This window comes from Aotus nancymaae, unplaced genomic scaffold (assembly GCF_030222135.1).
Source record: "Aotus nancymaae isolate 86718 unplaced genomic scaffold, 86718_ANA_hifiasm-v0.15.2.pri h1tg000009l, whole genome shotgun sequence".
NCBI classification, from domain to species: domain Eukaryota; kingdom Metazoa; phylum Chordata; class Mammalia; order Primates; family Aotidae; genus Aotus; species Aotus nancymaae.
In genome coordinates this window covers 7,880,415-7,892,726 of record NW_026988420.1, presented here as the reverse complement: position 1 = coordinate 7,892,726, position 12,312 = coordinate 7,880,415, and the positions used below count along the sequence as shown (strand labels likewise).

At 41.7% G+C, this 12,312-nt stretch overlaps 1 protein-coding gene across 1 annotated transcript; it reads left to right on the top strand.

The window, feature by feature from the left end:
• The first annotated feature begins 1,511 nt into the window (after window positions 1–1,511).
• SAP18 (Sin3A associated protein 18) lies at window positions 1,512–11,764 on the top strand. The gene is made up of 4 exons (XM_012442177.3): window positions 1,512–1,685; window positions 1,890–1,999; window positions 9,485–9,607; window positions 9,865–11,764. The coding sequence occupies exons 1-4, from the start codon at window positions 1,557–1,559 to the stop codon at window positions 10,019–10,021; spliced, it is 519 nt and encodes a 172-aa protein (XP_012297600.1). The 5' UTR covers window positions 1,512–1,556; the 3' UTR covers window positions 10,022–11,764.
• The last annotated feature ends 548 nt before the right edge of the window (window positions 11,765–12,312 follow it).

Genomic DNA, 12,312 nt, shown 5'->3' with positions numbered 1-12,312 from the left:
ACTCTGTCGCTCAGGCTGCTGGAGTGCATTGGAACGATCTTCGCTCACTGCCACCTCTGCCTCCTGGGTTCAAGCAATTCTACTGCCTCAGCCTTCCAAGTAGCTGGGATTACCAGCAACTGCCACCACACTTGACTAATTTTTTTTTTTTTTTTTTTTTTAAGTAGAGACAGGGTCTCATCGTGTTGGCCAAGCTGGTCTCGAACTCCTGACCTCAAGTCAGGAGTCAGGAGGTCAAGTGATCCTCCTGCCTCGACTTCCCAAATGCTGGGATTACAGGCGTGAGCCACCACGCCCTGCTAAAGTTCCTAATTTTTGCCAATCTAGTGGAAGTGGTTTAAAATCCAATCAGTTGAAACTAATGCGCTTGCACACCTTATATGTTTGTTGACTGGATTTTGTCATTTCTAAAGCACCTATTCAGTAATTTTAACAACTTTTCGATTGGGTTGTCTTTTTGGTTCCTATATATTCTGGATACTAGCCTTTGTCAATCATATGTGTTACAAATTTCTACTCTGTGGCCTTTTTCTCTTATGATGTATTGTGGCTTTTCCCATTTTTCAGTCGTAGGATGATTCACTTGTAAGTTCAGTCATATACTTAGCATTTTTGGTTCATCATGGAGTTGTTAATGTATTTTCAAGGTTAAATTTTTTTTTTTTTTGTCGTAATTCAGTCAAATCAATCGCTCCTCGTTAATTCTTTTTGTATCATATATTCCTACCCATAGGTCCTGAAGATATTCTAGAACGTTATTTCCTGCAAGTTCCGGGTTTGCTATTCGCATTCAGGTCTCTGCGCCGCCCGAACTGTGTGTAACTGGAAGGATCCCTCCATCACCACGTATGCCTGCGGCGCCTCTTCCGACTCTCCTCGGGAGCCGGGATCGCTGGCCTGTTCTTTTATCAGAAAGAAGAGATCTATATTTTGTTAATAAAGGAACGTTTTGTGTCCAATAAGGTTTTCGTCAATATGTGTGAAAACGCCACATTAAGCCAATTTCGTCTGTGAATACTTTTTTTTTTTGAGTCGGAGTTTCGCTCTTGTTACCCAGGCTGGAGTGCAATGGCGCGATCTCGGCTCACCGCAACCTCCGCCTCCTGGGTTCAGGCAATTCTCCTGCCTCAGCCTCCTGAGTAGCTGGGATTACAGGCACGCACCACCATGCCCAGCTAATTTTTTGTATTTTTAGTAGAGACAGGGTTTCACCATGTTGACCAGGATGGTCTCGATCTCTTGACCTCGTGATCCACCCGCCTCGGCCTCCCAAAGTGCTGGGATTACAGGCGTGAGCCACCGCGCCCGGCCCTCGTCTGTGAATACTTAAGCGAAAAAAACACCTCGCCAACAAACCGCCCGGCGACGGACTATAGGCGCCTCCCTTAGAGTCTCTCCGCAGTGGCCACCAACCGCCTTTTCCCTACGTCGCAACACGCAGGCGCGCCCGGGCTCACGCGCCGCGCACCGAAGTGCGCCTGCGCCAGGAGACGCCCCGCCCAGCCCCCGGCCGAATATAAAGTGTGGAGCTTCGCCTCGCGAGAAACTGCGTGTTCATGCTCGCTGCAGGGGTCGGAGGTCAGGGCGAGCGTCTCGCGGGCCATAGGAGGAAGATGGCGGTGGAATCGCGCGTTACCCAGGAGGAAATTAAGAAGGAGCCAGAGAAGCCAATCGACCGCGAGAAGGTGAAGCTCCCTTCCGCTCTGGGGTCCGGGAAGAGGTTGGGGCTGGGCCCTGCAGGGTGCAGAGGTGCGGCTTGTGTGCGGGAAGAGGCGGTGTTTTTGGTCTCGGGGCGGCTCGGAGGCCGCGACGCCTCGGGAAGGGAAGTGAGGTTCGGGCTCGCAGCTGGGGCCTTTAACTTCTGCCCTTCCCTTTTTTGTGCCCCTCAGACATGCCCGCTGTTGCTGCGGGTCTTCACCACCAATAACGGCCGCCACCACCGAATGGACGAGTTCTCCCGGGGAAACGTACCGTCCAGCGAGTTGCAGATCTACACTTGGTGAGGAGGGCGGGGGCGGGCTCACGGACCCGTGCCAGGAACCCTGAATATCATTTAATTGCCTTTGCCAGTGTAGTTACTCTCCTTGATTTCAATTTCATTCTTCCATTTGGTGCTTTTGGGCTCAGTTTTCAGGAAGTTAGAGGTTTCTGTTGTTAGGTGAAAGATTTGCCCGTATTGTAACGCTTTTGTGATTTATGTTGCAACTTTTGGGCGGTTAAGAATTGACAGACCCAAGATTGCTATCATTGTTACGGCTGCTAGGTACAAAAGTGATAGGCAGATAATTAAGTTGTAGTATCCGCCCTAAAGGGACTCATAGTCAAATAAATTGCGCTAGGACAACATGGTAAGAGTGAGTGATGTGGAGTGGTATTTGCTATACTCGAGGAGCATTTCCACCTGATATTAAGCCTTAGGTACCAAAGCACCAAAAGTGGAAAAACTACCAAAACTCGAGTTATTTCTTCTCTAAGGCTTAATGGAAAAGCTTTTGGTATGTGTTAGTGAAGGCTGGTCTCTGAATGTTTCTCTCTTGGCTGTAGCTCCCTACAAACTACTGCAAGCTTGTTTTTAGCCTTGCATGTAACTCCTTAGATTGACAGTATAATGGCTTTTTAGTATAAGTAAAAGGTGCGTTCTAAAAAATATATCTATAAACATATTCACATTTATTTATATAAATATATATAACTGATCCCAAAGGGCCCAATTTATATATACATATATATATATATGTCAGGAGGATTGCTTGAACCTGGGAAGTGGAGGTTGCAGTGAGCCGAGATTGTGCCACTGCACTCCAAATATGTTCTCAAAAAAATATATATATACAAACATATGTGTATATATATATATTTTTTTTTTTTTGAGACAGTGTCTCGCTCTGTTGCCCAGGCTGGAGTGCAGTGGCCTGATCTCAGCTCTCTGCAACCTCCATTTCCTGGGTTCAAGTGATTCTTCTGCCTCAGCCTCCCGAGTAGCTGGGATTACAGGCACCCACCACCATGCCTGGCTAACTTTTGTATTTTTAGTAGAGATGGGGTTTCACCATATTGGCCAAGGTGGTCTCGAATTCCTGACCTCAGGTGATCCACCCAGCTTGGTCTCCCAAAGTTCTGGGGTTACATGCTTGAGCTACCACGCCCGGCCTGAAATATTTTTTTTTTTTTTTTTTTTTGTGATAGAAACATACATAACAAGCCAGGCACAGTGGCTCACGCCTGTAACCTCGGCAATTTGGGAGGCTGAGGTGGGCAAATCACGGGGGTTGAGGAGTTCGAGACCAGCATGGTGAAACCCTGTCTCTACTAAAAATGCAAAAATTAGTCAGGTGCGGTGGTACAGGCTTGTAATACTTGGGAGACTGAGGCAGAAGGATTGCTTGAACCCAGAAAGTGAAGGTTGCAGTGAGCCAAGATTGTGCCACTGCACTCTAGCCTGGGCAACAGAGCAAGACTGCATCTCAAAAAGTATGTATGTATGCATATATTACAAAATTTGCCATGTTAACCATTTTATTTTTATTTTTATTTTTTGAATCTCACTCTTGCCCAGGCTGGAGTGCAGTGGCGAGATCTCTACTCACTGCAACCTCCTGAGTTCAAGAGATTCTCGTGCCTCAGCCTCCTGAGTAGCTAGGATTACAGGCGCCCACCACCACACCTGGTTAATTTTTGTATTTTTAGTAGAGAAGGGGTTTCACCATGTTGGCCAGGCTGGTCTTGAACTCTTGACCTGAAGCGATGCTGCATATTTCATTTCAGTGGACTCATTGCAGTACTTGTCATTTTATACCTGGCTTATTTCACTTATTTCATGGTGTTTTCAGGGTTTATTTATGTTGTAGCATCCATCAGGATTTCCTTCCTTGTTAAGGCTGAGTAATACTTCATTGTATGTGTGCATCACATATGTACTTATCTATTGATGGACACTTGGGTTGTTTCACCTTTTTTACCATTGTGATTAATGCTGCTGTGAACATTGGCATACAAATGTGTTTGTCTCCCTGCTTTCAGTTCTTTTGGATATATACCTAGGAGTAGATTACTGGGATGGAGATGTGTGTGTGTGTGTGTGTGTGTGTGTGTGTGTGTATATATATATATTTTTTTTTTGTTTTTTGCTAATCTCCAAATGGTCAGGCAACTGGAAGTTATATGTTAATTTTGTTTAATTTTTGAGCACCCACCAAACTTTTTCACAGCAGCTGCACTATTTTACATTCCCCAAAAGATGTATAATTTTAAACTGTGTAAGTCCTGTACACTAGAGCTCAATTCCTTGAAGATTGGGGCCCTACTCATCTTATTTGGAGGTGCTTGTTAAATTTACGTAGTAGTATGATACTTGTACTTAAGCATCACTCAAGAGTAAATGCTCCAGAAAGGTTAATTTAACTTATATGGAAGAACTGTTGAATAGTGGTTTGATGAAAAATCTCTTTTCAGAAATTAAAGTGTATGTTTCTTCCAACAAATAAGAGTTCCTGTTTGCCGGGTGCTGTACTTAGATCCTCAGGGTATAAAGGCAAGAATGTACTGCTTCTCCCTGTAGTAAGTCCTTTTATCAGGGAAAGCGGATGAATAAATTAGTGTGATTTTTGGGGTTAAGATGGCAGGGTAAGATTGTTCTACAGACCTTCTACTCTGAATCAAGAAAAAAAATTACCAAAAAATCCTGTCCTAAACTACCCTGAAATTGTAACCAACCAAAGAAGGAATAAGCTTAAGTTATATCTCAAAATGGTGACCAAATAAAAGATTCTGAAAGACTGGATGATTGGTGTGGGGGTAACACAAAGGCCTGCCCTCATTCCTAGAAATAGTAATCAGGGAAAATTAGTTAACATATATTGGAAATTCTCAATTGGAAGAAGTAGACTGTGGGGCTAAAGTAGGCAGCCCCAAGACAAGTTACAGAAAAGGAAGTGGAAGTCCAGAGGAGCCCAGTAGAAGCAGGCTGTGTTCACCAAAGTTTGAGGTGCTCTACGAAGTTTAGAGAACAAGCCAATAGTGCATATCTCCTGTGTGTGGGTAGTCATTAATCAGGTCACTAACAGTCAGGGCTCAGCCAGAAAAACAGAATCCGGAGAGATGTGTTAAGAGATACATTGCGGCCGGGCATGGTGGCTCACACCTGTAATCCCAGCACTTTGGGAGCCGAGGTGGGCAGATCACAAGGTCAGGAGTTTGAGACCAGCCTGTCCAACGTGGTAAAACCCCATCTCTACTAAAAATACAAAAATTAGCTGGGCCTGGTGGCTGGCACCTATAATTCAAAGGACTCAGGAGGCTGAGGCAGGAGAATTGCTTGAACTGAGGAACCAGAGGTTGCAGTGAGCCGAAATCATGCCACTGTATTCCAGCCTGGGTGAGAGAGCAAGACTCCGTCTCAAAAAAAAAAAAAAAAAAAAAAAAAAGGAGAGAGATTTATTGCAAAGAATTGGCTTACACGATTGTGGGGGCTGTCTAGGCACTTAATTGTCAAATCTGTAGGGCCGGTTCTCAGAAAGGAAAGGCTGCTCTTAAGGCCTACCCAGAAGATACAGGACAAACCCCTGAATTTAAGGTCAACTGGTTGTAGACTTTAATCACATCTACAAAATATCTCATAGCAATACCTAGATTAGTGTTTGGTTGAATATCTAGGGACTATAGCTTCATCAAGCTGACACAAGTCCTGAACCCTACCTGTGTCCTCAAGCTTCTGACTAGTGGTGAGAAAGCAACGCTCGGCACTCCAATTGTTGGTCTGGAAAGACAGTCTCTTAGAAGGTGGGAAGCTTGTGTAGGTTTCACACTGTCAGAACTGATAAAAGGTGTGAAATCGTCCAAATTCATTATGACCAAGACAATATTGAAGATGTTTTTAGAAAGGAATAAATTCTTTCTGGTATATAGTCATTGTAAATGTATGCTGTGTATCAGAATATAGATTGAGCATCACAAGTCCAAAATCTGAAATGCTGCAGAATCTGAAATTTTTTGAGAGCTGACATGACACTGGTAGAAAATTGCACACATAAGTTCTTGACACAAACTTCCTTTCATGCACAAAATTACCTTAAAATAATATATAAAATTATGTTCCAGCTATGTGTATAAGGTGTGTTTGAAACGTAAATGAGTTTCTCATTTAAACTTGGGTCGCAACCCTAAAATATCTTATGTATATGCAAAAATTCTAAAATCTGAAAACATCCAAAACAGTCCCATGCATTTTGGGTAAGGGATACTCAACCTGTAATTGATACAGAATAATTAACAGCAGAATATCAGGTTAAAAAAAAAGTCACCTAGACAGATAAACCAGTGTGACCTCAGGGTTTTTTTTTTTAATTTTGTTTTTGAGACATAGTCTCAGTCTGTCACCCAGACTGGAGTGCAGTGGCACGATCTCGACTCATTGCAGCCTCCGTCTCCCAGGTCAAGGGATTCTCTTGCCTCAGCCTCCTGGAGTAGCTGGGATTATAGGCTACAGGTGTGTGCTACCACACCCAGCTAATTTTTTTATTCTTAGTAGAGACAGGTTTTACCATGTTGGCCAGGCTGGTCTTGAACTCCTGACCTTAGGTGATCCCCCTTCCATGGCCTTCCAAAGTGCTGGGATTACAGGCATGAGCCACCCTGCCCGGCCTGACCCCAGGTTTTTGCCAGCATTAGAGTTCACTGGGGACAAAGTTAGAATAACCAGGGGGATTACTGTTGCAGAACAAAATATTAACTCTGACAAAGGTAAAATAAGACACAAAATGGAGGAACGGTAACAATGGGTGTCTTTATCTGTGAAGTTTTATGATTCTTTTACTGTGAATTTTCTCTTCCCAGAATAAAAAATAATTTTTATTAAAATATGTACCGTACTTATAGCATGAATTATATTTTGTATGAGTCTCAGCATGTATAATATGCTTGATATCTTAAGGAAATTTTTTTTTGTAGTAGTGTATTGCATAAACAAAAAGTTGCCCACAATAATGTTAACATCACTGGTTATTTCTGATTGGTGAGATTTGGGAACTAATTTATTGCATTATTGCATATGGCTTTTCCCTCCTATGTACATGTATCACCTTAGGGAAGGCAGTCATGTGCAGCACTCATGGTATATAGAGCGGCCTTTAGTATGAAATATTGCCTGCAAAGAGATAACGAGCCCTCACAGCTTGTGTTGGGCGGATCTCTGGGAGTATCCTTTCCTGCCCTGGGCTCGATGTGTACTCCTTTGTTTTGCATAAGCATGTATGTTATATGGCACCTGGGAACCCTATTGCTGAATCTGTTCCCAGTGAGGAGGGAATGGGAGTCCTTTGCCTGCAGCATGCGGGGTGCATGTAGACCATCTCCCTGTGTTGGCTGTGACCTGCTAGCCATGGGGGACTGTGACACTACTGAAGGTGATTTTAACTCTGTCTCTTCTCTGTGTTAGCAAAGCATTGTCCTGCCAGTGCCAGAGTAGGTTATGTCATTCTTCGTGACTAACAGCTGCAAAGCTTGACATCCTGGGACTGCTTCTCCTGGTGATAGACATTATGTTCTTTGTTGTCTTCCACACAATGGGACTCCCCTAGAGGTAGTATAGTAACAGGTGTCACCTGCTTGACACCATTTTTACAAAAACAGAAACTTAAAAACTGAGATGGGCTGAAGGTAACATACTGAGAGTTAAATAATGAGAGGTTGAAATAAAGCAGTGATGGTGGAGATGAAGGAAGAAAACCTGTTTGATCTGTATTTAGGAGGTAGAAACAATAAGACTGTGTAACAGGATGGAGATGGGAAGAATTGAAGAATGCTTGGTATTGTGACCTGGGCAGCTAAGTGGGTGACATTTTTGGTAGGAGTATGAGGGGAAGGGGCATGTTTTCAGAAGTCTGTCAAGTTCTTTTAGGGAATATTGAGAAAGATTTGTAGCAGTAGAAATTGAAGATGAAGTAGTCATCCTGGGTATTTTTACTTGGAGTGTAGTTGAAGCCCTTGGTTTACTTTGAGTGTGGTATGGTGGCGTTTTGTAAATAGCACAAAGCTAAAACTAAATGCGCTGTTGTGTGTTCGCTCTTGATGCTGTGCATTATTAAAGTTCTCCTCCTTCACTAGGGCCTAGTATCCTTGTGCCATTTAATAGCACTCCACAGTGTTGTTTCAGGTTCCAACCCACTGCATTTTCCGGGTTTCTCATGGAAGAAAACAATATAAAAATATATGTTAGGTTATTTCTTTTCTTTTTTGAGATGGAGTTTAGCTCTTGTTGCCCAGGCTGGAGTGCAATGGCGTGATCTCGGCTCACCGCAACCTCTACCTCCTGGGTTCAAATGATTCTCCTGCCTCAGCCTCCCAAGTAGCTGAGATAACAGGCATGTGCCTTTGCACCCAGCTCATTTTTTGTATTTTTAGTAGAGACGGGATTTCTTCATGTTAATCAGGCTGGTCTCGAACTCCCGACCTCAGGTGATCCGCCCACCTCAGCCTCCCAAAGTGCTGGGATTATAGATGTGAGCCACCGCACCTGGCAAAAAAAAATGTATACTAGGTTATTATTTCTAAGGTACTTACATTTTAAAATGTTTTTTCAGATTGTGCCATATTAGCTCAGGGGACTGTATTTAAAAGTTGCGTTCAAATCAGTTTGTAGGGTAAGAAACTTTACTGTGACAAGAGCCTGTGCTTCATCCTAAGAAAATTTTGTATATTCCATTGACTGTAGGACTTTATTTATTGTAAAACTTATCTTAAGATCCTGTCTAAGAAAGAAGAAACACATCTGGCTGGGTGAGATCGCTGTGATCTTTGGAAGGCCAAGGTGGGTAGATCACTTTGAGATCAGCCTGGCCAACATGATGAAACCCAGTATCTACTAAAAATACAAAAATCAGCTGGATGTGTTGGCAGGCACCTGTAATCCCAGCTACTTGAGAGGCTGAGGCAGGAGAATCACTTGAACCTGGAAGGTGAAGGTTGCAGTGAGCCGAGATCTCCAGCCTGAGCGACAGAGCATGACTCGATCTCAAAACAACAACAACAAAACAGCAAAAAGCTGTGTGAAAATGCTTTCCTCGCACATTAATTCTAAGATACAGTCTGATTCTAGAGATGGCTAAAATGTGGAAGAGTGCATGTCTTAGAAGTAGTGGAATACATCTATTTTGCTTATATGGATTTATTTGGACTAGTTACCCTTAGGTAAATCACTAGGCTGTAAGGTGTTGCATAGCAACAGAAGAGAGCATTTAGATTCTCCGAAATCCCGTTTGGCACTAAGAATATAACTTTAATTAATTGAAATTTCCAACAGTAAGGCTGGTACAGGGAGTTTTAGGAGGCAAATAGTATTTTTAGCTGCTTTGAAATTAAACTCTAGTATAAGAAGCAGTTTCTAATGTAAGTCACAACTCAGATATATGTAATTAACTAATTGTCAAAATCCTTTTCATATTATTGCTGATGAAGCAAATGTCAATTTCTTTTTTAAAAAAAAATCCAGGATGGATGCAACCTTGAAAGAACTGACAAGCTTAGTAAAAGAAGTCTACCCAGAAGCTAGAAAGAAGGGCACTCACTTCAATTTTGCGATCGTTTTTACAGATGTTAAAAGACCTGGCTATCGGTAGGTAGCGTCTCATTTTTAATTCCTGTAATCTTTGTTTTTAGTATGTTTTAACTGATAGAGATAACCCCTTTAATGAATCTTCTTAGTGGGGAGAATATGGGTTTATATTAATACCTGGTTTGGCTTAATAAAGTACTTAAATTTTGGAACTGTGTTATAAAATGATGGAACAAATCCAGTTCCATATTCACTGTGTAGTACATATTGGGTTTCACTGATTTTGATCCATTAACAGTTGATTTTCCTTCTTGCAGAGTTAAGGAGATTGGCAGCACCATGTCTGGCAGAAAGGGGACTGATGATTCCATGACTCTGCAGTCACAGAAGTTCCAGATAGGAGATTACTTGGACATAGCAATTACCCCTCCAAATCGGGCACCCCCTCCTTCAGGACGCATGAGACCATATTAAATTCTATTTACTATTTCTTGAATTTATTTTTCGGTCAGTTGTGTAAAATAAACTTTTCCCCCCCTGATTATTACCATTAAGCCTTTAAATTCCAAACAAATTATCATGCATCATCTATTTAGGAATTAGATTTGGATGTGCTGTCGTATGATTACTAATAGAAAGTCCATGTGTTTCAAGCCCTTCTGTAAAATATGAAGAAAAGTGCTCTTAGCATTCTGTGTAAAACTGTACTGTTAAATATATTATGTAATCAGCTTGAGTGTGCAAGTTAATGGAGGCCTGGGAGCAGGGTTTATACTAAGTAGTAGAGGAGAGGATATGGTTAAGCCCACAGGGGGCAGAACAAGAAAGCCACAGGATTGTATAAAATCAAACATGAGTTTGTGGTGTAGACTGCTGTATGCAGTTGGAAAGGTTGTGCGAGAGTGAGCTCAAGTGGCAGCAGAGGCAGTTAGGAATAGTATAAGCTGAGGCAAGTTGAAGCAGCTGTGTTGGAGGTGATTGGCCTGCCTTGATTAGGGTACCATGACATAAAAGGGTACCATGACATAAAAGGCTAACAGGAACCACAGTGAGAGCTTCTTATATTTTTAACTTGGGGAATAGGGCATTTTAAAGGCTGGAACCAGTTCAGAGGAAACAAGGATTTGGACTTATGGTAAAAGTGGAAAGGTTTACCTTGAAGATCTGCAAATGAAGGAGGAATTTTAAGACCGAGGAAGAAGCACCAAAGACAAGGTCAGGTTGAGTGAATAGGAGGTATTCACACATGCTCTTATGTGCTGGGTACTGGCCTGCATCTGATTTGAGAGGCAGTGATTAAGACCAGTGCATAAAAACATTTAAATCTTGATTGCAGCAGTGGCTCTGTAACCTTGGATAATTTACTTGAATCTTTATTTTGTAAAATGGAGATAATGGCCTATAGGACTGTAAAAACTGAATATTTTAAAAGAGCTTAGAATAGTGCTTGACAGATGAGAAACCATAAATACTAGTTATTAGCCGTAAAGTGGAATTAAAACTGGAACTCTTCTCTTCCATGGCACTATTATAGTCTTGTTGTGAAGTTTATGAACAATATGACAGAGTGTATTGTCTTATTCCCTTTAGTCTGTTACAGTAGCAAATTGAAAATGTATATCCGAAAATTTAATAAAATTGCACTAGTTTTATCTGGTACATACAAAAACAGCCATTTAAAATCCAATGATTCTGTGGAGTTGGTGTCGCTGTTAAGTCAGCAGTGGCAGAGACCAGCTGGAGCCTATCTGGTGCCTCTTCTGTGCTGAGATTTACCCCAAACCTTTAGGTGGTTTATTCATTCAGATTAGATAGACTGGAGCCTTATTAACTATAAAGCCTTATTAACTTTATAGTTAATTTAAACCTAGCTTTTTGGAGAATAGCCATGATTAACTTCCTATTCGTGGGGAGAAAAAACCCTGTGATTTACTGTGCAGATGAGGGTCGGAACTAAATAAAGCCCAAGTGGTTGGGCTGGTTTGTCAAATTCCACCCTTTGCTTAGTTCCAACGTGGAATTTTTCCTTTGAAGATTTCAATATTCCATCAAAAGTACAGTTAGAGAATAGCTAGTGAGTTTATTGAATATAATGTTAAGAATCAAAAGACTTGTACTTGGTCCTTGTTTACCTCCGGCTTTGGTAAGTAACTATGACTTTGAGTAATAACAGCTGTTTCCCCAAATATAAAATAGAAATAAACAGTCATCATGACAGCCTCTTGCTCAGTGCTTTAGTGTCTGCCCTGGTTGCCTCGTTTGCTCATAAGTCTTTTGGAATTGACGTTTTCCCTTTGGAGTATGTGAGTTACAGTACATAACATTGCCTATAATGTCTTTTTAGTTTTTCACAGTGTACAAAAGCTGGGACAGTTATGCCCAGCTGATCATTGACTCAGGTAATGTTTTAGGTATCGGTTTTATGCATGTAACGGGCAGGTATGAATGGGGGTAGAAAGAAACGTAAAACTATTAGGCTAGGTTTAAAATTCTCTAAAATTTAACTGATACTAAATAATAAAGCTGAACTCGATATACCTCTTTCTTGTTCAATTAAACACACATCTCAAACTTTTTTGTGAAACTGAGAAGGCAACATTCTAAATCAAGCTTATAACTATGATTTAAGTGTTTATTTGTGCCAAATACAGATGGTCTCCAACTTATGATAGTTCAACTTTAGATTTTTCAGCTTTGCGATGGTATGTAAGTGATAAGCCATTCACAAACGGTCCTCAGAATATTATGGGGTATGTCCCAATAAA